Here is a 27,179-nt window from a genome sequence, read left to right on the forward strand (position 1 = left end):
GAAAGCTGTTTTTAAGAAAGTCTGTTATAATAGCAACTTAATAGCAAATTAGAAGCATGAGAAATTTGTCTTATTGTGAATGACAATTTAAGAACATATTGCCTGTTAACTGCTCTGTACCCTCACATGTAAGCTGGGGACAATGACAACCTCTTACAAGGACTCTCTTCACACCTCCATTCTTTTGGTGTGTTATCTTAGCGAGATTATATAGCATATTTTAACAATATTCAGCACTAAACTAACCCATGCCACTTGGGCCATATTAACATGATGAGACAGTTTTATGTTTGTGACACGTCAGACCCTATCGAGAAACTTAGTTATCATAGCCTGATAAGGTTACTATACTTTATTGAACTCATTCTAAAAACAACATCAGAAGTGTTGCAATTGGGCTTTTCAGATGACCTTGGTTGCTTCATCCATTAAAGTTGTCCCACTTACTCCCGGATTTCACTTGTTTTAAGTTATATTGAGAATAACAAACAGGAAGTCTCCATTTAAAATGATCAGAAACTACTCAAGAGCACCCATATTTTTCATTGTAAGTGTTCTGATGTGCTTAGAATCTTAATAATTCAGTAAATAATTTAGGGACCCAGTATTATAATTATTAGGCAAACTGAGTTTCTAAACATCTTTAAAATTGAATTTAATAAAGGACTCTAATGGAAATGATCTATAACCTCCTGTTCATCCATAAAAGGTGAAGTAATTCTAATCAAAGGTATCTGAAGGGTACCTTCTTCTGCCTGTTGGAGATACAGAGGTTAAAAGACCTCCCATCTGACACCCTATAATTACTACTGTAATTAAGTAGCAAGCTAGAAACCCAGTTTTTCCATTGTCATTTAAGTGCCCCGATAGAGTTAGAAAGACGAGCTAAAAGATGAAAAAACTTTCAAATTTGGAATGGTTTTCAAATCAGATACGACAACATACATATGCAACATTTAAATGTATTCAAAATATGCATTTTATTTCATTAAAGAGATACATTTTGTATGGTTTAAAATGTACAAATTGTTTCCTGTTTCTGTGTAAAACACATAAATAAATGCAAGACTTATATGGAGAGATAATAAATTGATTTAGGCCAAAAAAACAAAATGCACCGGTACCGTATATGTGGTACCTTGCTCAATAGTAGTACCTGTGCGAGGGATCTTGGAGTCCTAGTGGATAACCATTTAGATATGAGCCAGCAGTGTGCAGCAGCTGCTAAAAAAGCCAACACAGTTCTGGGCTGCATAAACAGAGGGATAGAATCAAGATCACGTGAAGTGTTAGTACCACTTTATAATGCCTTGGTAAGGCCACACTTGGAATATTGCATCCAGTTTTGATCGCCACGATGTAAAAAAGATGTTGAGACTCTAGAAAGAGTGCAGAGAAGAGCAACAAAGATGATTAGGGGGCTGGAGGCTAAAACATATGAAGAACGGTTGCAGGAACTGGGTATGTCTAGTTTAATAAAAAGAAGGACTAGGGGAGACATGATAGCAGTGTTCCAATATCTCAGGGGTTGCCACAAAGAAGAGGGAGTCAGGCTATTCTCCAAAGCACCTGAGGGTAGAACAAGATGCAATGGGTGGAAACTGATTAAAGAAAGAAGCAACTTAGAACTAAGGAGAAATTTCCTGACAGTTAGAACAATTAATACGTGGAACGACTTGCCTGCAGAAGTTGTGAATGCTCCAACACTGGAAATTTTTAAGAAAATGTTGGATAACCATCTGACTGAGATGGTGTAGGGTTTCCTGCCTGGGCAGGGGGTTGGACTAGAAGGCCTCCAAGGTCCCTTCCAACTCTGTTGTTATGTTATGTTATATCGATTATTTTAATTATGGCAATGTCCACCAAATGAAGGGAATATATATGAAGTAGCAATGCAGAATATTGCTGAATCTTTGTATGACTCCGTTCTTGGTCCTTTGCTTCCAGATTATTAAATTAGTTACACTTCAATTTTGTTCTAATGCAAAGTGTGTTCATTTCAAGGCATACAAATAGTTCTGAAGTTAAAGTGGAATTGCTAACAATATCACAGATTGCAGTTTAAATAATGAAGACACGAGGAGATTCTTTTCAAGAATACTTTTGCACACATGAATATTAGAATAGTTTTCTTTTATTATTGAGGAAGCTTGCTTCCAAAGTGATTAAAATCAAATGGTAAGCCACTGATTCCAAATATACGAGATGTAAATCAGATTGTGATCATTTTCACACATTGTACTACAGATTATGTTGGCATCAGAAATAAGAGTGGTAAATGGAATTGCAGTTACAGAATGAGTTGCAAGAGTCATTCTATAGAGTCCTTGGTGCTTTCTGAATTTGATTATTTTCTGGCAGATCTTTATTATCCAACTAGGTAATATCATCAGTGCACAATGAACATCATGAAACATCTGTAAAACCAAGAGAGCAGCATGGACCTCAAGGTTCAATCCTGAGCTACAAATATTCTCTTAGTATTGGCCATTCTCTCTCTCCCTCTCTCTCTTTCCCCCTCCTTCACTCCCTCCCTCCCTCCTTCCCTTCCCTCTCCTACGCTTATTTCAAAGTTCTGACAAAAGAGCATGCAGAATCTTTTATCATCCTGGGTTGTTTTTTTTACTTTTGTTTTCTCATCTATTACTTCCTGAAAGTTTTAGGTTTTGCTATTATTTTCCAATCTTGGGGTTTTCCTGAGCATGCTGATACTCTCCACTGCTTCTCTCCAATTCTACACGCAATAAATGTCTGAGTTTGTTACCAGGAGTGATAACATTATTTTTCAGTAATGCCAAATGCTTTTGTTCTACATTCTGGAAAAAGTTTTCAGTGTTCCGAGAAGATTGTAAATATAAAATCCTCTATTTAACAATGCAAATACATAAAAAAGGAACAGAGTATGGAAAATGAACTATCTATTAACAATAATGACTAAAAATAGACTCTAAGGACTTTACTGAGAAGACTTGCTTATTTTACATCAGAATTCACAAAACAGAGGCGATAGCACTGCTTCCAAATTAGACCCCAGATTCCTTTTCACACCTTGTAAGTGATATATTTTGGGACATCAACTTCTGCAGAGACAGAAAGTGTACGATGTATTTTTCCAAGCTGGATCTGGTGAGTTTTACCACTCATTTCATCTCCTCGCCTTTTTTTCTCTCAAAAGCTTTTTGCTTTCCTCCCGCCTCCTCTTATTAACAGGGTTCCGAGGATCATAAATTTCAAATGTATCTTCATCTTGCACACTTGCATCTTTTACTTTTCTGGTTTTGTCCTCAAAGTGGAGCACATGTGACATCCTATAAGGTTTTTTTTAAAAAAAGACATAGTAACTGGACAAATTTTAGATACTGTAAGCAAATAAAGCCTCAAAACATTTACTTCCACACAGAACATCATAAACAGTCTTACAAAAAAACAACTGCTAACAATGAAAGTAAAAATTAGGAACATAGTTGCCTTATTAGACATTTGAATTCTTGTGTCTCCTGGAACAATTTCTACCAAAAACAACTCGGGAATTTCATTACTTCTTCCTTTGAAAACGTCACCTCCACCCTTGCCGCTGCCATCTTCCTCTCTCTCTTTTTGTCAATAAATAGAATAAAACACCAACAAAGAATAAATCCAGTTTGTTAACCTTTATCCTGGGGTTGTGTAGCATATTCCAGATGCACAAGTTCATGAACTTGTCCAAAATCTCTTGAAGCAGCCATGGCTTTTCCTGGAATTGCATATTGGCTACAGAAGGTAGCTGGATGATTTACTAAGCGCAGCCTGCTAAGGTGCTGCAGACAAGAAGTTGCCCGTGTGGCCCTGGAGGTTACAAAGTGCTTTCCTGAGGTGGCATTGAAGCATTGCAAGGTCTACTACACATAAACATGTAAGCTAGCTAAATATGTTAAAGTCCAGATCAAATGAATGGAGATTCTATTTTAAAACCTCCAAGCAATTAATTGGAATTGGTATGAAAAACCACCGTATCTATTTTTGTTGGCTACAGAATATCCTTCAAGTATTGTTGATGTTTTGTTTTGTTTTGCTTTGACATCTAGCCCTATTTGTGACTGCATACTCAATGGCCGAATCCCCTCTCATTACTTTCTCTCCCTGATCTCAACCAAGTTCCCCCACAGACTGTATGGTTTTATTCTTAGGGCCAAGTCTGCCCGAGCAAACGCATATAAGAAAGGAGTCATAATCAATTCTAAAGTGTATATAATCTGAACCACTCATGTGCATTTAGACTGTGGCCATAATATTTTTATGGCTTTTGATAATTATGATTGTCCCCCACATCAGTTTATTTTGGTGGTCCTTCAGGCTTTAAATCTCAATTACTGGAGAAGATTGTATAATTTTGGTAACAGAAAAATTTGCATAGAATTATGCCCTGTCTCTGCCATCCCATTTAAGAATTTTTCTTTTAAATGTTGGCTCCTCACAGTAGATCATCTTTAGCCTAAATAAAATGATGGAAACTATAAGTCATACCTGCTTATATTAGGGAGCATTTGATATGACGATTTCACAGACGTTATAGGGCTGTATAAATCATTCCACAGAGGTTATTCGCAAAGCACTTTAGTGTGACTGAAGTGTTTCCTTTTGAAGTATTCCTGTAGCTGCATCCTTGCTCGGTAGTTGTTTCAAAAGTTATTTTAGCTGCCTTCACAACCGTGTCCCAGTTTGGTCTAGTGGTTAAGGCAGGGGTGTCAAACTCCATTTCATTGAGGGCCGCATCAGGATTATCTTGGACCTTGGGGGCAGGGTGGGCATGGCCAGCTCGACATCGCTCATATCATGGGCACCTGTGGCGGCCAAAGTGCTCTGTAAACTTCAAGATTTTGGTTACCACCTTTAAAGCGCTCCATGGCTTAGGACCCGGGTACTTACGAGACCGCCTGCTGTTACCCTATGCCTCCCACCGACCCGTACGCTCTCACAGAGAGGGTCTCCTCAGGGTGCCGTCCGCCAAACAGTGTCGGCTGGCGGCCCCCAGGAGTAGGGCCTTCTCTGTGGGAGCATCGATGCTCTGGAATGAATTTCCCCCTGGCCTACGTCAAGTGCCTGATCTTCGGACCTTCCGTCGTGAGCTAAAAACACACTTATTTATTCAAGCGGGACTGGCATAATAGTTTTGATTTTAATTTGGGGTTTTATTGATATTTTTAAAATTTTAAATTCGAATTCTTAAATAATCAGCCTTTTGCAATTTGTTACGTTTTAATTGTTGGTTTTAATTGTATATATTCTGTGTCTTATCTCTGGCTGTACACCGCCCTGAGTCCTTCGGGAGAAGGGCGGTATAAAAATTTAATAAATAAAATAAATAAATAAATAATAAATAAACAAAAACGGACCTTGGGAGGCTGCGACGGCCTCCTGCAACCCTCTGCCAGCGAAAGCAGAGCTCCGTTTTCACTGGCAGAGGGTTGCAGGAGGTCGTCGCAGCCTCCCAAGATCCATTTTCACTGGCAGAGGCACTGTGGGCTGGTCCTTTGCTGTTCCCAGATCTAAGAACCCTCTGGGCTGGATTTGGCCCACAGGCCTTGAGTTTGACACCCCTGGGTTAAGGCATCAAGCTAGAAACCGAGAGACCATAAATTCTAGTTGTGTCTTAGGCATGAAATACAGCTGGGTGACTTTGATTTGTTTCAAATTTGATTTCATTTGATTCTCTCTCAGTCTATCCCACCTCACAGAATTATGGTTGTGTGGAAAACAGAACAAGGAAGGCACATTAGGTATGTTTGCCTTCTTGAGTTATTTATAAAAAAATTAATGAAGGCAAGATAATCACTTAATTGGCAAGCTCAGCTGAAGCTCCCTGACCAGCGAGTGTAACTGAGCACAACTGAGGATATGATTGTTTTAACACACCAAAGAAAAGAGATTTATGTTAATTAGGCCCTAATATAATATAGTAGGACTTGAGTTTGTACCATTCTCCTCAACAATGTATGATTTTGCTTTTCTTTACTTATTCAGAAGGTCTTAATTAATTGCCCTTTAAAGATATCATTTTTGATATAAATTAGATAGTAAATATATAATGCAACCAAAAAACCCCAAACTTAACTAAGGTTATAGATATATAGATATAGGCTATAGACAGATAGATAGGCTAGGTTTCTATCTACCTTGCTTATATAAATGATACTACTGGTTATGATTTGGAATTTACTCAATATTGGCTTGCATATTAAAAGCTATTCCAAAAAAATATATTAAAAAAGCAAGACACCAAGTCTCCCAGAAAGGCCTTAGAAATAATGAAGCTGCTACCAGTTAGGAATGTCTTTGAAGTTCTCTATTAATCACATTGCTTTGTTCTATCATTTAATGAATCATGAATGCTTGAATGCAAAAATTGCCATGACTTCTGTAGCTGGTAAAGAAATTTCCTAGAGCATACTCCTTGCAATCAATTTGAGTGTATAAATCCAGATTAATTGAGCAGTCTAGAAATGCAAAATTAAATATAACGTTGCTTCTTAATACAAGTATTTCTGTAACCATCTTTACCATGTTTGCATTAACTCTACATAATCAAGTTTCAAAGATATAAAGGTTATAAGCTTCCTGGAAGTATTCCCTATCTTGTTTGGCTCCAAGATGCATGAAAACCTGGAATAGATTAACATATAAACTCTGGTTTTACTACCAGGTGAAATATATGCACACACATAAAAATCTTTCCACTAGAGATGGGATCAGGCAAACAAGGTTTTTAAAATAAAGTGATATAAGACCATGATAAGCAAAATTGCTCGCACGAAGAAAAAATTACCAACTGAGTAAGGATTCAGGCACCTCCATCATCTTGGTTGCAATCTGAGAGAAAAATCAGAAGATGGAACTGCTCTCTATATCTGTTTTTAATTACCTTCTAAAATACAATGTCACAGCTCTAGGTAGCCACCAGAGGCTTTTGAGTTCATCTTCTCTAGTTCCTTAGCCAGCATGACCATTAGGGGAATTTGAGCACAGCATATCTACAAGCCACATGGTTGGAGAAGGACAGCCTAGGACAGGGTATTCAACCAGATACAGAATACTCGGCAGGTAATACTCTATGCTTGAGGAAGCTTTATCTCCTAACGAACAGCTGTTTAAGGCAGAAGGCAGATCTCTTGCTGAGATCATTACTTTTTCAACAGAAGAACGAAGCCTACAGAATCAAGCTTTCCTGGCATAGCTAAAGAACATCTTTAGTTTTTAAGCAGTAGCCATTCCAGCAACATTCCTCTAAGCAAGGGCTGAGAAGACTCAGCTCAATATTTTTTTTTAAAAAAATCCAGATTTTCTATAGATCTTTAGAGTATTTAAGGCACTTTTACACTATTTATCCGGTGTCAGTATGCTGACATTTCATCTATTTATCTTTTGAACTTGTACAACTTCAAGAAACATTACTGTGAAGCTGGGACTTTTCTCCAGAAGTTTACATCAGGTCACGTTCCAGTTTTGCAACACATAAAACTGGAAGTTACAAAGTAAGTTCGTCATTTTATTTTGCTAGGAGTTTTAAAAATTCCATTTTGTACTTTTCAAGAAGGACCCCTTATATAACAATTTACAAAGAAGTTACCTGGAGTATTTCCCCCCCAAATATGTCTTGCTAAAAATCTTAGCAACTTAGAATAAGCATCACCTTTTCACTTTTAACAGCAATAGTTAACTCAAATCCGAGCTCCTCTTCCATATGTTAACATAAATAAGAAAGATAAAATCAGTAATCAAAAAAACATATACAGGTTACAAATTATTTTAAGACAAGGGTTGGCGATTCTAGCCTAACCTATTAAACAGTTCCTTAAATGAGTGAGAACCTGAACAGGTAGTTTACCTGATGGAACAATCAAATGGAGCCAGAACAATAATGCAGAGGCATAGAGAAGAAAGAAAAGAGGAAGAAACCATATCCAAATACATTCCACAGATACAAAACAATCATCCCAAAGTGATAGAGCCAAATAGGCCCCAAGTCCTTCACACACTCATCACTGACAAGATGAGTTAACATCTCTAAAAAAGCTACCATGGTTTTCATTATTAATACTCCCCTATAGTTCAAGAAATATAACACCCTATTTGCCTCTGCTGAAAGTAAGCTACCAAGACAACATAATGCTGGTAAGGGAAAAATACTAAGACCGAATACAATACTTATATTATTTTAAACATAACAATAGAGATAGGCAACTTAATTGACAACTGTTATAACTGATGGAAGCTATTGATCTGACAACCCCCCCACCCCCCAAAAAAAGTCTTCTCAGTCCCTCAACTTGGTCCCTTCCCACTTGGGTCTCTTCTGGGTCTGTCAGAATGTTAAAAACATGTAAGTGACAACATCAAGTTAATTCTATTATTGTGCATTTCAGGCCTAGCAGAAGTAGTCTGCCTTTCTCAAAAAGAGTTGGTGAATACCCTTATTTGGCCAAATATTGAGATACTCACACCTCGTGTATGGGTCACTCCAGAGCAGGGCAGGGGTGGGGAGGCCATCAAAGGAACCCCACACGGCCCCCGCCTGCTTCAGCTTTGCCTTTGGCAGGGCAGTGGGCGCTAGAAGGGCGCTGTCCCAAAGCTTCCCCGCCGCTTGGTTTGGGGCGGATGGTGCTTGGCAGGCCCAGGTGCAGTGGACGGGCAGAGCGGAGAAGAGAAATAGCGCAGAGGAAACCCTTTCAAACAGCGTTGCCTGCAATTTTTGTTTCTCCCCTCTGTCATTTCTTTCTCTCTCTCATTCTCTCTCTCACAGACATTGATCAATTGAAAGGGACAGGCTGGGCTTTCCTTCTATCGTAAGCACACATTTCCCACAATCTTCCACAATTGCCTGTCCTTTTCTCAAGCAACAGCAGCCGGGTAGAGCCGATTCTAACGGGCCAGATGGCTTTCTGCCTCATCATAGCAGAAGCCTAAACAACATTGGAGCACTAGGCCTGGTGGAGCGCAAACCGTGGCCGCTGCCTGCTCCATAGCCACAAGGTGAGCTGTGGAACAGAGGAGCCCTTGGCTGCAAGGTTGCCTGGCACTGTGGGCAGGGCTGGGGCTAGCAAGAGTGTGCTGGAAATATCTCCAGGCACCCGGAGAGAAAGAACTCCTGGATCAGCTGATCCGTGGTCCGTGGTAGAGGGGCCGAGCAGCCATGATGTGACCGGGGAAGGGAAGGGCTACCTCCTGTGCTGGCCACACCCATCCCCTTCACTAGGGCTTATTTTTGGGGTAGGGCATACATTAGTCCTACTGTTGTGACCAAGGCCCAAGTAGTGATTACCAACAAAGTCCTGAACAAACTTATTTCATTAGAACAGCTGAGAATTAATTCATTCTCAGCTTAGTCCAAAACAAATTCTTCATAAAAAGTCCTTCGGCTTTATCATCAACCTTTGTTGTCTTTGGCAACCTGCCAAAGGCTCCTCCTGTTCCTCTGCCTCTCTGCTGTCTGCCTCTGGAGGCTCCAGAGTCTGCGCATCGCTCCCAGATGGCCCTGGTCCCATCTCTGCCTCCGATGCAGAGCCCTCATCCGTGCCTTTCCCTGATTCCAGGACTGGCCCATTGTCCTTCCCAGCCTCCTCACTGTCTGACTCCGCTGCCAGGTCCACAGGCTGCTGGCGAACAACATCTCCCCCCAAAAATTGGGTTAGGCCTTACTTTTTGAATAGATCATATATTCGGGGAAACACGGTATTTAAGGGGGAAAAAGGGAAGAACTTCATTTCTTGTCACATGGCCTAGAGATGCGTATACAAGGCAACCACCCTCCCAACATTGTCTGCCTCTGGATGATATCATAATTGTACTGCCAGGAGGATGCATAACTTTAGTCAATGGGCTGCTCTACAGAAACTACGAAGACCATACAATAAACAACAACGGTTTTGTGCTGTTTTATTCTGTATGCCCGCAAAGTATATTAAAGTTGGAGACACAACCATAAGCATTGCCTAAACAAACAGACGCACACATAAAACAAAGGCTGGTTAGAACTGTACCCCTTGTGCAATGCCAGGATAAACAACACAAAGCAACAGATAACAGAGAAAACCTACTAATCACTTCCATATTTAAAATCAAATTAGTTCAGCAAGATTAATTATATTGCAAAGTACACCAAAGATGACTATTGTAAATAATCAACTCTATATTTCATGCAGTATGTTAGGTTCACCCTGACAATGAGGCATAACGAAAAAACAGCTGGCTTTTAAAACTTTATGTCAGCCCTTGTCAGGGCTTCCAAATATATGTATGTATGTATGTATGTATTAAGAGGATCTCTTAAAGTTTAAAAATGTTTAAAGTTTTGACTTTAAAGCTATATTTCTTACATAGAATCTAGGTCCTAAGAATGTTGTGGTGATGGGGAGAGGGGGTGTCTTCTGCTGATTTCCTTGCAATATTCTCTTCTTAAAGTATGTCATATAAGAAGTGTGTGGATTTAAAGTCCCAAGCATAACAGGAGATTTATTAATCTCCTACACCAATGAAATTACAAGTCAGCGGAGAGAGATTCAGGCAGCTTCCAATGGGGTAAGAGATCCTGCAGAGGATTGCAACGATGGCTATCTTTTAAAACCCCCCCCCCCCATTTTTTGCAAGACTGCCCCTTTCCGCATCTCCAGAAGAAATGACTGGCTGCATATCATCTGCCTGCTCACTAGCTTTCGGTTCCTGTCAGCACTTCGGTTGAGCCCAGACAATCATTGTGTGTCTAGGATTGTGTGGCATGTGCATGTCTATAAAGAAAGCAGCAGAAATGAGGTTTTGGCTTTGCCATGGCCTCTCAAGCATACTAGTCAGTGGGAAGGTATGCCTTTAAATCTTGGACATTTCCAAGAAATAGCACAAACAATGTTATTTGTAACGTTAGAAGTGCAAATGACAAGAAGAAAAGATTGCAACACTTCTTTTTCTATTTACGCTAAAATTGCAGCATGCAAAAACAGGCAGACAGACAAAACAGCTAAGTGATTTCACAGATCAAAACTACAATTTTCTTACCTAAAAAAGAAGTGTTTGTTGTTCTGGTAGAATGAACGCCCTGGCATTCTTTTCATTACCAGCAATGTAATGGGTGGCATAAGAAAAGGAAGGGCAAAGATGCTGGATAACCATTTGTCTGAAGTGGTGTAGGGTTTCCTGCCTAAGCAGGGGGTTGGACTAGAAGACCTCCAAGGTCCCTTCCAATTCTGTTATTCTATTCTATTCTAAATGAGAAACAGAAGTAACCCAGAAGAAAAAAATAAATCAAGGAAGACATGTAAAGAATGAAAGAGGACAGAACAAGCAGGGACTGAGAAGGCAAGATTGACAGAGAGACAATTGACAAAACATTGACGATCAAATTGCAAAGAAAAGATGACGAAAAAGAAAACCATGAAACCCACCCCACCCCATAAATATTGAAATGAAATTATGGCAAGACATCTAAAGTTTCCCATAGTTTCTAAGCAAAATTATGTGTTCCTAATTCCATATGAATCAAGAGGTTTAAATATGCCTAAGTGTGCACCGGTTTGGATAAACGTCTGTAGAAATTAAACTGGAAAATATCATTACTAAATTGGTACCTCCTGCAGGATATTTCGATTAAGGCCTTGATCTAGCTCTTTTTATGCAACTTATTGTATTAGGGCTAAAAGGCATTAGGAGATGAGTAGGGCCTGAATAATATAGCACTTCTGCTACAACTGCACTTTCTCCTTTTTTTCTTCCACCTAGCATTTGCACAGAGCAGCCTCTGTTTAAAATAAATCTCATTGAAATAAATGAAGATTCTGCAGAGGCAGTAGTTGGTGGATTGCAAACATAATCTTCAGAGACAAGACCTGCAAATCTTAAAATGTACTTTAAAGTGTAGCGGGAGTACTTAATCAATCACAAGAGATGGGGGAGGGAGGGGGGGGAGGGACAGACAGACAGACTTTGGTCCAAAACCAAAACTGTGATAAAAAGGCTAATTAGCAGGAGCAATGGAAGAAAGATGGATGTACTGCCTCCAAACTCAAAACAGCAAAATTAATTACTAAAGAGAATTTGCACACAAATCTCTTGAGGTCTAAATGAGGTCTCTAGAAGGTTACACATTTCTTTAATTCTGAAGAAATGAAAGTGGATAAATAAATTCCATCCTTCCAAGAGTATTAGAACGATACTTCTTAATGGGTGGTACACAGAGGCAGTCAAGTGGCATGCAACCACTCTTGCCAACTGCAACAAAATGAGAGCTATCAGGAAGAGATGGCAACATTTGGGAAACAGCTTAAAATGCTTCCCCTTGTAAGAAAAAGTAGGCAAACGCACATACAAGAGCAGAAAAATAAATGTGAGTGCATAAACATACACATGACAATTAGAACGTAGCTAATTCTCAGTCATAAAAATCAACCTTGCAAGAGAGATCTGGGAAGTCCTACTTTTGGACAGCAGTGGCCAACAGGGGCAGCTGTGCTATTCTGCATTCATCTATTTGCTGAATGCCTACCAGTAGCTTTGCCTGCCTTTCCCCAACCCATTTTGTATTGCTCAAGCGACCAAATTTGTATTCCTTCCAAGTTGCAAGGTTGCCAAATGGCCTAATGAAAACTCCTTAAAGGGCTGCCTATGTGCAAGTACCACTGTTCATGTGTCATGTCCAACTGACAATGCAAAGCACTTTCTGATCAGAGGCAAAAGTAGCTGGGATATCTTTGCTACTTTTATACCTGTGGTTGTCAGAAAATGCCGAGAAACTGTGGTTGCCTCATGGGAATGGATTTCACTCAAGGAAGACATCTAGGCTGATTGGAGCATGAAAATGTTCTCCTTGTACAATGTGTGTGGAGGGATGCTCTTTTGCAGGTTTGCTCTATTTGCTTTTTGTTTTGATGTGATCTTTGGAGTTGTCAATATTACTACATTTTTTACCATCGAAGCATGCTATGAGTACTTCTTAAATCTGCATCATTTGACCTTCAGTAGTATCAAAAGCAACCATGTAGACCATGAGAACAACACATTAATGTTTATCACAACTATTAGAACAACCCAGAAATCAAGAGAACAGTTGTGATTTAAGGGACTGAAATCTGCATTATATTATATTTTAAAATGATGTACTGTTGTTATATATAACTCCAGAAAAAATAGACAAAATGTATGAAGACACTTCAAATTTATGTTGGAAATGTGAGCAACACGAAGAATTGTTTTATCATGCCTGATGGACTTATAAACAAGCCGGAACAATTTTGAGTTCAAATACATACAACGATCCAAAGAATTTTAAAGACTAAGAATCAACTGATGCCAGAACATTTCTTGTTGGAATTAATGGACAGACAATAGAAAAGAACCACAGAAGACTATTTTTATATATGATCTGCTGCCAGACTATTATATGTACAAAAATGGAAAATCTCTGATATACCCATAATTAGAATGGTTGGTGAAGATAATAGACTACCAGAAATGGCAAAATTAATTGAAAAAAGGTCAACTATTACATTTATTAGTGACTGGAAAACATGAACTTGTGATTTATGGGTTTGATGATTAGAAAGGGTAACTTATAGAAGAAGGAAATTAAGATGCAATTTTAGAAAGAGTAAAATAGAAATGCATTTTTAACAACTGTCAAGGTGCATAAGTTATGCCTTCTCTTTTATATTTCTTCTCTTTTTCTATTTTCTTACCTATTAAATTGTTTTCTTTATTGTCTTTTTTCTTTTCTATATTTATATTGCTTTTATCTTGTTAAAAATCTCAATAAAAACATATTACAAAATTTTAAAAAAATCAATTATTATTATGAAGCAATACTTTTTATATGAAAAACAGTGAGTTAGCGGATATACAATTTCTTGAATCTCTCCTGTATGTATGTGAAGTGTATGTGCGCATAATACATACTACTTATATAATAAATATATTTATTTTTACCATACATGGTATATTCATAACCAAGTCCTTATTTCTAATCTTGACATATTAGTAGATATGAGCAGGGTTTTTATAAACTTCATCATGAATGATAATTATAATCAAATGCCAATAAATATATACAATGCCCTTCTCAGAAAAAAATAATATTGTTTTTCCTATCATAGTGGGAAACAAATTCTTTTGATAGGATTGCTTAAAAACCTTAAAACATTTCATCAAAGTTTTCAGATAATGTAATAATATCGCTTATATTTTTATCTGGCAGTGCACTTCAAAGTTCATCCAGACTTAGATTCACTTTGGACTAAGACCTTCAGTATACATAATACAAGACTTCTAATGTATTTGCAATTGTTTTAATTAAAAAAATGGAATGTAATTACAATGGAGGCATAGATACTTCAAATTTTATTTGGGATGTTTTTATATCCCAAGCAAAATAAAGAACTAGATCAAAGGTAGAATATGTACTCTGACTATAATACATCACTCTTTTTCCTTTCTCTGCCTATCAGTAAGAAAGCCTATTGATTTATTTAATAGCAATAGCAATAGGACTTAGACTTATATACCAGTCCATAATGCTTTATAACCCTCTCTTAAGTGGTTTAGAGGGATGTGGTGGCTCAGAGGCTAAGACACTGAGCTTGTCGATCGAATGGTCGGCAGTTCAGTGGTTCAAATCCCTAGTGCTGCGTAACGAAGTGAGCTCCTGTTACTTGTCCCAGCTTCTGTCAACCAAGCAGTTCGAAAGCACGTAAAAAATGCAAGTAGAAAAATAGGGACCACCTTTGGTGGGAAGGTAACAGCATTCCGTGCACCTTTGGCATTTAGTCATGCTGGCCACATGACCACGAAGACATCTTTGTACAGTGCTGGCTCTTCGGCTTTGAAACAGAGATAAGCACCACCCCGTAGAGTTGGGAACAACTAGCACACATGTACGGAACCTTTACCTTTACCTAAGTGGCTTACAGAGTGAGCTTACTGCCCCAACAATTTGGATCCTCAGGAATAGAAACTGAGAGTAAGCTTCAGAGTGCCTAGTGCAATAGTATTAATTCAATTTGCATGTGCTTTCATGTGCGCAGATGCACATTTACTGTGCTACAACCCCAATGGTGAATGAGAATAAACAACTGGCAATCCCACTCACCCAGCATTCTCAAGGCAAAACTTTTGTTCTTTGCAGCAATCTAGTTGCTAATATACATTCTACTTTGTAAAACTGCTGTCACAGGTTGATTTCCCCCCCCCCCCCCGTCCAATATCCCCATTTTAAGGGCCCCAGATTGGTCATTCTACTCTTAAAACATTCTGAACAATCTGTCTGGTGGGATATTAATGTGTCTACAAAAAAGCAGGCTATCAGAACTCACAACCCTGCTCCATAAAAAAGCAACTGGGTTTTGCAACAGCATCAGGACACAGACAAATAAAACCATTATGATTTATGCTTCCAGTATTTCCAATGGGGAAGCAGAGACATGATGCCTTTGTTCTATCATTTACAGGAACAGTTCACACATACACTATATTTAAAACATTTCCCAAAACTGCTACAGAAACATACTTCAAATGTTTTGATAAAGAAGATTAATCAAGTGCTCTCAAAAGTACATACCAGCAGTGCAAATGGATATGAGACATGATAATGTGAAGGCCAGATGTCATCCCAGACAGCAGGATGATGTACACAGAGTTACAAAGCATGTCTTATAAGATACAGGGGCGTTCAGACTGGAGTAGGTCAATAATTCAATTAGTTTAATACTCTAGCTATGCTGTTTCACTGGCCCAAGAGGTCTGAACAGTCTTATGGTAGCAAACAACTCAGGGATCAGAGAACCTGGCAAAATTTGAACAATGCCAGAAGTAGTTTAGAGGATTGCAAAGCTTTCCATAAACAGGCCCAGACAATTAACAAGAAGTGAGACCTTTAATGAAATCTTATCTAGTGTAGCCAATTCTGGCTTTTATGATCAGAGTTGGAAAATCCTTGATGTAAGCGCATGTAAGTGCCCAGATATGCGATGCTGAGGCCTACATTTTTAAAGAAATGCCTATAACTACCCAAAAGAATCCTTTATAAAACAAAATCTATATAGCAGTGTTTCCTATACAATGTTAGAGTTGTGGCATGGCCCAATTCTCTCTTTAAAAGAGTTGCTATGTTTGAGGTGCAATCCACCAGCACTGTTTCTGTTCCAGTTGGAACAGTTTTTCCCCCGGTTATAAAGTTCTCATACTTAACTTAATTCTATGGGCTGGAAAGCTTTGTAATAACGATATCTGTCTGGCACTAGAATATTTCATTTATGCTCACTGAATGCTCTCAATTCTTGCGCACAATTAAGAATCTGTTTAGATTCACCCTGACAATTATAAAGGCAGTGTGCCTTTATTATTGCCTCAGAAACAAATATTTAAGATTGCTAGTTTGTGCATAAATTGGTATACATGTTATAGATCTGGGGTCTCCAACTTTGGCAATTTTAAGACTTGTGGACTTCAACTCCCAGAATTCCTCAGCCAGCAAAGCTTTGGTGGCTGCAGAATTCTGGGAGTTGAAGTCCACAAGTCTTAAAATTGCCAAGGCTGGAAATCCCTGTTATAGATGATGTCCATGATGTTTCACCTTTGCCATGTAATAAACAACTAAAATATTAAAAAGATAGATTTAAAAAAATCTATTTTAAAATCCATTTTTTAAAAAAAAACACAGATTGAGTAAAATGCAAGAAAAACAACTCTTTTTTTTCCTGACTGATGAAATGTATTTTAACAATAAAAATTACAGCTCTGGCAGAAGAGCTCCACGTTATGCAACATTCCATGTCTCTTTCTCGCTCTGGGAGAACAATTTGGCTCTTAGAGCAGTCAGTGTTGTACTGGAATTGTGGTACAGAAAGCTACTTGTTGCATATGTTAATATTCCAGCCAATAATATTATAGACATTATACCATAATGCGCAAGACACAAGTGAAAATGCTTCTCTATAAGATTGGCCTAGAGCAGGAGTCTCCAACTTTGGCAACTTTAAGCCTGGCGGACTTCAACTCCCAGAATTCCCCAGCCAGCAAAGCTGGCCTAGAGTAGGTATGGTAAAGCTGATGAGATTTAATCACGTTAAAAAATATATATAATAAGCAAGTGATAGTAATAGTTAATTTTTGCTATAATCATTATTTTAAAAAAATCCAACAAGAAGAAGTCCTTGTTGCTATACAATACAATCATAAGGTATTTTATTGATCTGGGAATTTCAAGTGGTTTTAATGGTTTAACTAAAGGAGCTTTGGGGCTTTTTCATGCAGAATTATGTTTGCTTTCTACAGTATACCATTTTGAAATCAGATATAATAAAAACAGTATAATAATGTTTTAAGTAAATATTTTACAAGAGGAAGGCTAACCAGATACAGTAATATAAAACTTACGATTAAAACCATTACTCTGTTCCAACCTATTAATAACTACACATACTTGAAGATTTTGAATCTTTAAAGGAAAAATTACAAAATGTAAAAGCTTGAACTGAGTGGACACAAGATTTAGTATGCTAGACTTATAAGGCAAAGATAAAAAATCTGGCTATGTTTAGTCTATAGGAAAAGGGGGAAAAATAAACTTAATTATAGTACTAGTCAGATTTATACCTATGATTAAATTCAAATAAAGTGAATTAGTGAGTTTAATGAACTATTGTGTTCATATAGAAATGTAGCTGATTAATTAACTTTGTATATTATTGCAGAGCAATATAACTTTTGTCTAAGTTTGGCTTCCATTTTAAGAAAGCACAAGTGAATAATAAGGATTTTAATTGGAATTGGTCTAAAATACAGGAAACACTAACACGTTAATCCTACATTGCAAAAACTATATTCCTATGATCTTTGAGATTCATTGTATTTTTATGCATTTTTCTACAGTAACAAGACAAGTAATAGAAGGCAAGTTTATAAATATATATTATATATTAAAACATGCTCAATGTTACGAATTGCCATTTTGGAAAGGAATAACCATAAGGATGCATTTGTCACCCCAATCATCAAAGACTGATTAGAAAATAGTATTTCTATAGAGGCTCTTAAATATTACATTAAAATATTGCATTAAAATACATTACTATCCTCAGACTTGGGCACATAATCAGCATATTTGTACAAAGTTATCTAAGTTGCATAAGATCTATGCTTTTGTTTCAGAACACAAATTATACACTTTCCCACTGTTTGGCCAGTCAGGCATGGTATTATCCATGCTCAGCCAACAAGGCCCAAAAGTATTTAAAAAACCTAAAATAAAATTCAGAGTCAGAGAGTTTATGATGAGTTGTTTTTGTTTTGTCGGTTTTTTTACAAGAGGAAAAGGCCATAATAGTTTTAAAGAAGCTGGAAAACTCATTTTATGTTCTGCTTCAAGAAAAAAAAAATATTGGTGAAGTCCCAAATCACTGTGTTAATGATATGGTGAGTAGCATGTTTTTAATTCCATTTTATGATTTTACTCCTATAGTAGATGTTTAATGTATATACTTAATTACTATAAGCTGCAGAGTCTCATGATTGCAGCAGATATAAATTTGATACGTATGTGCTGTTGTAATTGCTTTGGAGCTATAGTCTTAATTGTGGCCAATCTCTGAGGAAGCTGTAGTATTCTATTATTATTTTTTTTAGCACTTGTCTCAGCCAAATTTTATCTCTGCTGGAATGATATGAAAGCAAGCAATAAAAATACAGGTAGTCTTCAACTTACAACCACAATTTAGCCCAAAAAATTCTATGATACAGTTGTTAAGTGAGGTTTGCTCCATTTTATGACCTTTCTTGTGACAATTGTTAAGTGAATCACTGAAGTTGTTAAGTTAGTAACACAGTTATTAAGTCAATCTGTCTTCCCCATTGTCTTTGCTCGTCAGAAGGTTGCAAAAGGTGATCACATGACCCTGGGACCATCATAAATATGAATCAGTTGTCAAGTAACTGAATTTTGATCATGTGACCATGGGGGTGCTGCAACAATCATAAGTGTGAAAATGGTCATAAGTCACTTTTTTCAGTGCTGAGGTAACTTTGATCACTAAATGAACCACTTATATCAGGGATGTCAAACTCATGGCCTGGGGCCCAGATCCAGCCCACCGAGTACTTAGATCTGGCCCGTGGGGCCGCCCTGGAAACAGTGAAGAACTGGCGTGTGGTGCTTCTGCCAGCGAAAATGAGCTCCTGAGCTCTGTTTTTGGCTGCCACAGCCTTCTTCAACCCTCTGCCAGTGAAAAAGGAACTTGGGAACCCATTTTCGCTGGCAGAGCACTCAGGCCACCACTAACGCCCCCGAAATGAGTGACATTGAGCTGGCCACACCCACCCCGGCTCCTGGAGGTCAAACACAACCCTGATGTGGCCCTCAATGAAATCGAGTTTGACACCCCTGACTTATATGATAAGAAGTTGTACTAGTGACTTCCGCTTGGCTCCACCTTTCTCGCTGGGTGCTAATTTATGGCACTCCGCGCTAGATAACTGTAAAAGCCGGTGTAAATAGCTTTCGAACAGCTGTTCCCGACTTAATTTTCCCTCTCTGGTTGAGAGAGCAGGGGAATGAGCAGGGGGGAGAGAGGTAGATTCCCTTAGGGGCTTTGTTTTTGTTATGCAAAGTCCTGGAAGGTGAGTCCCTTCGAATCCCTCCTACCTCCATTATCCAGCGTGTCTCTTGCAACAGCAGGAAAAGAGGAAGGTGTCCAAGTTCTGCTAACAATTGATTTCTCTTTGTGGATTTATAAGCAGGCGGAAGAAGCATGAGTGAATAATTATTGGTTTGCAAGTATTGTTGATTTTCTGACTTCCTCCTCTTTTTAAAGAGAGAAAAATTATTCTTTTTTTTCCTTCTCTTAAAATGGCATTTTAGACTAACTGCAAATAGCTTGCTGCAAAATCGAAACTGAATGGAGACATCATCTTATTGTGTTGGATTCTGGTTTGTTGGATCATATTACGTTGTTTAAGTATTTCATAAGGGGATTTTCAGCAAGAACTTTGTTATGAAGGTTCTTTCAGAAGAATGGATTCGTGACTTTATACAGGATTACACAGAAAGAATGTATTTAATTACTCAAAAATACGAACTGAAACAGGACTTAAATGCAATGGATGAAGATATGATCGTGAATAAACAAGTTGATGTAAAGAAGTTTCCTTTAAATAGTTTGGATGAAATGTCAGAATTAGTGCTACAGGAGGCTGTCTCCCGAACTGAAAAAACTTATAGGCTTAATGTTTATCAATAATTCCCTCTTTGGACTGATGGAATATATGGTAGTATCTTGTGGATTTTTGAACGTAAGGATTTACTAGGCAATATTGTGACTGACTTTTCAAAAGGAGAAATTTATTTATTTTATTTATTTATTAAATTTGTATACCGCCCTTCTCCCGAAGGACTCAGGGCGGTTCACAGCCAAGTAAAATAGACAATATATAAATACAATTTAAAATACACTTAAAAAACTTATTAAAATTGGCCATAATTAAAATTTAAAACTAAAACCCATTTAAAAACCCATAAATTTAAAAAACTAACCCAGGCCAGCGCAAATAAATAGGTAAGTTTTAAGCTCATGCGAAAGGTCTGGAGGTCCGGAAGTTGGCGAAGTCCTGGGGAGGTCATTCCAGAGGCGGGAGCCCCACAGAGAAGGCCCTTCCTGGGCGTCGCCAGGCGACACTGTCGCTACCGACGGCACCCTGAGGAGTCCCTCTGTGAGAGCGCACGGTCGGTGAGAGGTATTCGGTAGCAGCAGGCGGTCCCGTAAATAGCCCGGCCCTATGCCATGGAGCGCTTTAAAGACGTTCACCAAAACCTTGAAGCGCACCCGGAAAGCCACAGGCAGCCAGTGCAGCCTGCGCAGGATAGGTGTCATTCGGGAGCCCCGAGGGGCTCCCTCTATCACCCGCGCAGCTGCATTCTGGACTAACTGTAGCCTCCGGATGCCCCTCAAGGGGAGCCCCATGTAGAGAGCATTGCAGTAATCCAGACGAGACGTCACAAGGGCGTGAGTGACCGTGCATAGGGCATCCCGGTCTAGAAAGGGGCGCAACTGGCGCACCAGGCGAACCTGGTGGAAAGCTCTCCTGGAGACGGCCGTCAGGTGTTCATCAAAAGACAGCCGTTCATCCAGGAGAACGCCCAAATTGCGCACCCTCTCCATCGGGGCCAATGACTCGCTCCCGACAGTCAGCCGTGGACTCAGCTGACTGTACCGGGATGCCGGCATCCACAGCCACTCTGTCTTGGAGGGATTGAGCTTGAGCCTGTTTCTCCCCCTCCAGACCCGTACGGCTTCCAACCACCGGGACAGCACTTCGATAGCTTCATTGGGGTGGCCCGGTGTGGAAAAGTACAGCTGAGTGTCATCAGCGTACAGCTGGTACCTCACACCGAAACCACTGATGATCTCACCCAGCGGCTTCATATAGATGTTGAACAGAAGGGGCGAGAGGATCGACCCCTGCGGCACCCACAGGTGCGGCGCGGGGGGGCCCACCTCTGCCCCCCCGCCAACACCGTCTGCGACCGGTCGGAGAGATAGGAGGAGAACCACCGATAAACGGTGCCTCCCACTCCCAATCCCCCCAACCGGCGCAGCAGGATACCATGGTCGATGGTATCGAAAGCCGCTGAGAGGTCTAATAGGACCAGGGCAGAGGAACAACCCCTATCCCTGGCCCTCCAGAGATCATCCACCAACGCGACCAAAGCCGTCTCAGTGCTGTAACCGGCCGGAAACCGGACTGGAACGGGTCTAGATAGACAGTTTCCTCCAGGTGCAGGGGAAACTGATATGCCACCATATTTCTACAACCTTCGCCGCGAGCGGGTTGGAGACCGACGATAATTACCTAAAACAGCCGGGTCCAGGAAGGCTTCTTGAGGAGGGCCTCACCACCGCCTCTTTCAAGGCGGCCGGAAAGACTCCTCCAACAAGGAAGCACTCAGAATCCCTGAGCCAGCCTCGTGTCACCTCCCGAGTGGCCAGCACCAGCCAGGAGGGGCACGGGTCCAGTAAACACGTGGTGGCATTCAGTCTACCCAGCAACCTGTCCATGTCCTCGGGAGTCACAGGGTCAAACTCATCCCAGACAACATCACCAAGACCGCCCTCGGACGCCCCATCCGAATCGCCACAATTTTGGTCCAGACCGTCCTTAAGCTGAACGATTTTATCGTATAGATAACCGTTAAACTCCTCAGCACGTCCCTGCAACGGGTCATCCCGCTCCCCCTGGTGAAGGAGGGAGCGGGTCACCCGAAACAGGGCAGCTGGGCGGTTATCTGCCGACGCAATGAGGGAGGAGGCGTAGCAACGCCTCGCTTCCCTCAGTGCCACTAGGTAGGTCCTAGTATAGGATCTAACTAGTGTCCGATCAGCCTCTGAACGGCTGGACCTCCAGGAACTCTCTAGGCGTCTTCTCCGGCGTTTCATCCCCCTCAGCTCCTCGGAGAACCAAGGAGCCGGTTGGGATCTGCGCCGGGTCAGAGGCCGCAAAGGCACGACACGGTCTAAGGCCCCAGCCGCAGCCCGTTCCCAGGCTGCAGCTAGTTCCTCTGCCGTGCCGTGAGCCAGACCCTCAGGAAGTGGCCCAAGCTCCGTCTGAAACCTCTCTGGGTCCATTAGGCGCCTGGGACGGTACCAACGTAATGGTTCCGTCTCCCTGCGGTGTTGGGTAGCGGTCAGAAAGTCCAGGCGAAGGAGAGAGTGATCTGACCATGACAAAGGTTCAATGACTATTTCCTTTAAGTCCAGATCTCTCAACCACTGACCAGAGACAAAAATCAGGTCCAGTGTGCCTCCCCCGATGTGAGTGGGGCCATCCACTACTTGAGTCAGGTCCAAGGCCGTCATGGAAGCCAAGAACTCCCGAGCTACCGTCGATGACGAGCCAGCAGATGGCAGATTAAAGTCCCCCATGACTAAAAGTCTGGGGTCTCCACTGCCACCCGGCAAGCACCTCTAGAAGCTCGGGCAGGGCAGCTGTCACGCAGCAAGGAGCCAGGTACGCCACCAGCAAGCCCAACTGACATCTGACCCCACCTCACAAAGAGGATTCACACCCGGCAATCTGAGGTACAGTGGTCTCCTCGGCTCTAGACTCTCTTTAATAACAACCGCCACCCTCCACCCCTACCCTGGGCCTCGGCTGATGGAATGCACGGAAACCCGGTGGGCACATCTCGACCAGGGCACGCCCCTTCAGTACCCAACCAGGTCTCCGTGCGCCTATAATATCCGTGGCACCCCCCTGAATTAGATCATATATTAGGGGGGCCTTATTGGCCACGGACCGTGCGTTGCATAACATCAGGCGAAGGCCCAGGCTCTGAGAGTCTTGGCCATCCGGGAAACGGGTGAAGGCAGGGGATCGGGCACGCGATCGCCTGCATACATCGAGCGTGACCCCTTGCATCGATACGATCCCCCCCTTCCGCCATATCTGCCCCTCCCACTTACCGTGCAAATAGACTCACCCTCACACAAAGGAACACACTCCCCCCCCATAACCTCCGAACCCATTTGACAGTCGCCACGAGCATGCGCTGGAACTGGTTTCCCTCCCGACGGGCTACCCCCATCACCCGCCCTACCCCTCCCACCCCTTAAAATTGCCCTGTCTAAAAACCCCCAAAGGCTCTTTCTTCTCGCATGCCACCTCTGTGGGTCCCAAGACCCGTCATTGAGGCCGGCCCTTGGTAGCGATATGGGCCATTCCTGCGAGGCGGGGGCACCTCGCAGGCGCAAGAGTTCATGTACAGTGTAGCGCATAGAAAAAGTGCGAATCGACGAGGGATGCTAAGATGGTAAAATCCCAAAGAGATAAAATGGTAAGTCTTCCAGCGGGAGTCCAGTTGGTAAAGGACAGATGGAGCAGGAACCGGATAGCGATGACAGAGCAGGAACAGACAGGCGGCAACCTCCATAGTGTGCCTATGGGGATTAGTTCTACAAGGTCTTAGTCAGGTAGAAATGGCTATCGGTCTGTCCGGGTCCATAGACCAGTCCAAGCTATTCCAATCCAGTCCAATCCTCTCCATAACCCGCAGATGGACATGCATGACCGACCAGTTTAGGTGATCCAAAGTCCGGTATGGGAGGGGGGGGGGAAGGGGAGGTAGAAATACGATGGAGCAAGCCAGGCCTCCAAGGGCCACTTGATGACACGCAAAACAGGCCACAAGAGGGGACAAACCTCAGCCATGAATCCGGCCTCCTCTCCCACCGAGGCCTCGCCACACCCATCCATTGGTGGGACTGCCAAACACAGGGCGCCGTTGGGCAGGCGCCTCGCAGTCCACAAGGCCTCGCCGGGCCCAACCAGCACCGAAGAAACTGGCGCCGATGGAGCTGGCGCCAACGGAGCTGGCAGGCCCACTGACAGCCAAAAAACGGGTCGGGATTCGAATCCACAACCCGAAGCTGTCGGAGCCAGGCCGGGACCGCCGCCGACGATCTCCCGCCGCTGGAAATTGGCCAGGATCGCCGGGGTCGCCGCTGGAATCGCCGCTGGGATCGCCGCTGGGGCAGGGCTGAAATCCCCGTTGGGGCAGGGCCGGAGCCAAGGCCGGAGCCCGCAACAAGCCGCAGGCCTCCCTCGCCTCTCTCACGTCCTCGCCGCCTCCAAAATGGCCGCCCCTTCCGGACCGCCTCTCCGTCCCTCGGCCCGTTCTCGGCTGCCGTATGTCCCGAGAGGCCACAAACCTCTCCAACGGCAGCCGGATAGATCATACCCCACACCGAGGGACCGGAGAAGCCTGGTGAGTCAGCCGAAGTCTCCATTTCCTGGGAAAGCCCCCATCGCCGAATTCGGACTCTTCTAAACCGCCACCATTCTCGCGCATGCGCAGAAAGACAGAGATTAATGCATCAAAAAAAATGGCAAGAGACAAAAGTACTATTCTTTGAATTATTAATAGACAAAAATATTATTGTCCCTGAAAGACAATGACGAAGACCTGGAAGAAATGGGTTGATTATATGTTTTATATTTAGTATAAAAGACTAGGTATTTGGATTTATACTGGATTTTGACGAGGATGGATTAAATTTGAATAGCTACTGTAACTCTTGGTATTGAAATTTTATAATGTGTTGTATTGTATCTTAAATAGAATATTTTTGAAAGAGTTTATGTAAGGAAGACCGGAAATTATATGGTTATAGAAGCTATAAGGGAGATATTTTATGAATTGGATTGGATTTTTATGTTTTAGTTGATTTTAAATACTTTAGGATTAATTTGTTTTATTGATTTATATATTTTGTTATTCTTAATTCTTAATTTTCTTATTTTTTATATATATCTTTTTCTTCTTGAAGGATTTTGGTTGTGTTAGGAGGAAGTCAGAGTTAGAAAGGGAAAATTGGTATAATAGTTCTGGGGGAAAATTTTCTTAGCATATGTTTGTTTTATTTTTAACTATACCTTGTGCTTCATCCGGGAAGTCAGGGCGGAGGGGGGAGGGTTTAGTGAAGGGAGGGAGGTTGGGGGGGAAAGGGGGGGGATTTTTTTTTGTAAAACGTTTTGAATAAAAAAAAAAAAAAGAAGTTGTACTAGTGTCCAGGTGGGTCTGACTTGTAGAGGTAGTCCTCAACTTAACAAGTTGACTTAACTCACCTATACAACAGTATAGGTTTGCTCGTGGGCGTGTGCATGCTTGCACGTATGTGCAGAAGCTACTGCACATGCGCAGAGACATCCGGATGGGTGGGCAGAGCCTCCCATTGCTGCTGGTTCGCCCGATCTAGAGTGAACTGGTAGCAACCCACCACTGTTGTATAAGTTGGACATACCAAATTCACATGGACACTAGTGCAACTTACACATTATATAAGTGAGGCCAGAGAACCAGCCAGATAATCTGAAAAGATTATACCATGGTGTCAAAGTGTGCACAGTGTGACTATGTGAGAGCTCAGGAGCAATAACATCAGAGGTTTGTAATAATAAATAGTGGTTTATCTCTACAAAAGAATATACATACACATACTAGGAAAAGGTCAAATAATCAATCAGCAGCAACAGCAGGGAAGAACACAGTGAGAGAGTGCGATATGCCCCAACAGTGCCTCTCTTATAATACAGACCCTTAAAGTGGTAACAGTCAAGTAACCCTGCTGACTCTTTCCTACCACTGCATCATCATTACAGTATTACAGCAGCTGGTCAGCTATTAAATCATCATTACCCAGACACATGGTGTCCTGTATAACCACCTGAGCCCATTAAAAATGTATTTCTTTAAAAATTGTGGTGGCTAATCTGGCTTTTTCTATCCTTTGGACCAGTGGTGGGTTTCAAATTTTTTTACTACCGGTTCTGTGGGTGTGGCTTGGTGGGCATGGCACGACTTGGTGGGCGTGGCAGGGGAAAGATACTGTAAAATCTCCATTCCCACCCCACTCCAGGGGAAGGGTATTGCAAAATTTCCATTTCCTCCCGATCAGCTGGGACTCAGGAGGCAGAGAATAGATGGGGGTGGGGCCAGTCAGAATTTTTACTACCAGTTCTCCGTACTACTCAAAATTTCCACTACTGGTACTCTAGAACTGGTCAGAACCTGCTGAAACCCACCTCTGCTTCGGGCCTGAAGGAATCATTTTGAAGCAATGTTACATGCTATAATTTGAAGTGACACATTATTCAGTTTCTTATTGGACACACCATTGATTTGATTCCTAAAGTGAGAAATTCTTCCATTTTAAATAATTAATTTGTGATATTTTGTTTAATCACTAGACTTACTATGGTATACCATATAAGAAAAGACCTTTCCTGTAGATCCTGGGTGACCTTTGGGGTTGGCAAACTCTTAAGAAATTAAGAACTTATTTTGTGATGCTTGTATGCTAGAGAGATCAAAATAAAAATTGTCAATGTACTAATTGCTTGAATAATGGAGCCAATTGTTTTATTGCAAACCATGCCTTATATTTTGAAGTTCCAAGTGGGAAACAATACTCTTCATTTGACACTCTCTTACAAAGTTACTATCAAAGATGACAATACAGTACCAGGGCAGGCTTTTAAAAGTTTACTTCGTAATTATAAGAGCATCTGTGAACCCCTGGAAAATTTTATTCTAATCAGCAGCAGGTTGTTTAGCATGTAAATGATTTAGGATATATTCAACAATCAAGCACATCTAAGTTTGGAATGCAGATATTTGAACA

At 41.3% G+C, this 27,179-nt stretch overlaps 1 protein-coding gene across 2 annotated transcripts in view; it reads right to left on the reverse strand.

The window, feature by feature from the left end:
* Positions 1–2,116: 2,116 nt before the first annotated feature.
* Positions 2,117–27,179, reverse strand: part of CWC27 (CWC27 spliceosome associated cyclophilin) — a 112,300-nt gene continuing 87,237 nt past the window's right edge. For both annotated transcript variants that reach the window (XM_058169612.1, XM_058169611.1), the window contains exon 14: positions 2,117–3,308. In XM_058169612.1, coding sequence (XP_058025595.1) covers positions 3,146–3,308 — 163 coding nt within the window. In that variant the 3' untranslated portion in view covers positions 2,117–3,145. The remainder of the gene's footprint in view (positions 3,309–27,179) is intronic.

This window comes from Ahaetulla prasina, chromosome 2 (genome assembly GCF_028640845.1).
Source record: "Ahaetulla prasina isolate Xishuangbanna chromosome 2, ASM2864084v1, whole genome shotgun sequence".
Taxonomy (NCBI): Eukaryota; Metazoa; Chordata; class Lepidosauria; order Squamata; family Colubridae; genus Ahaetulla; species Ahaetulla prasina.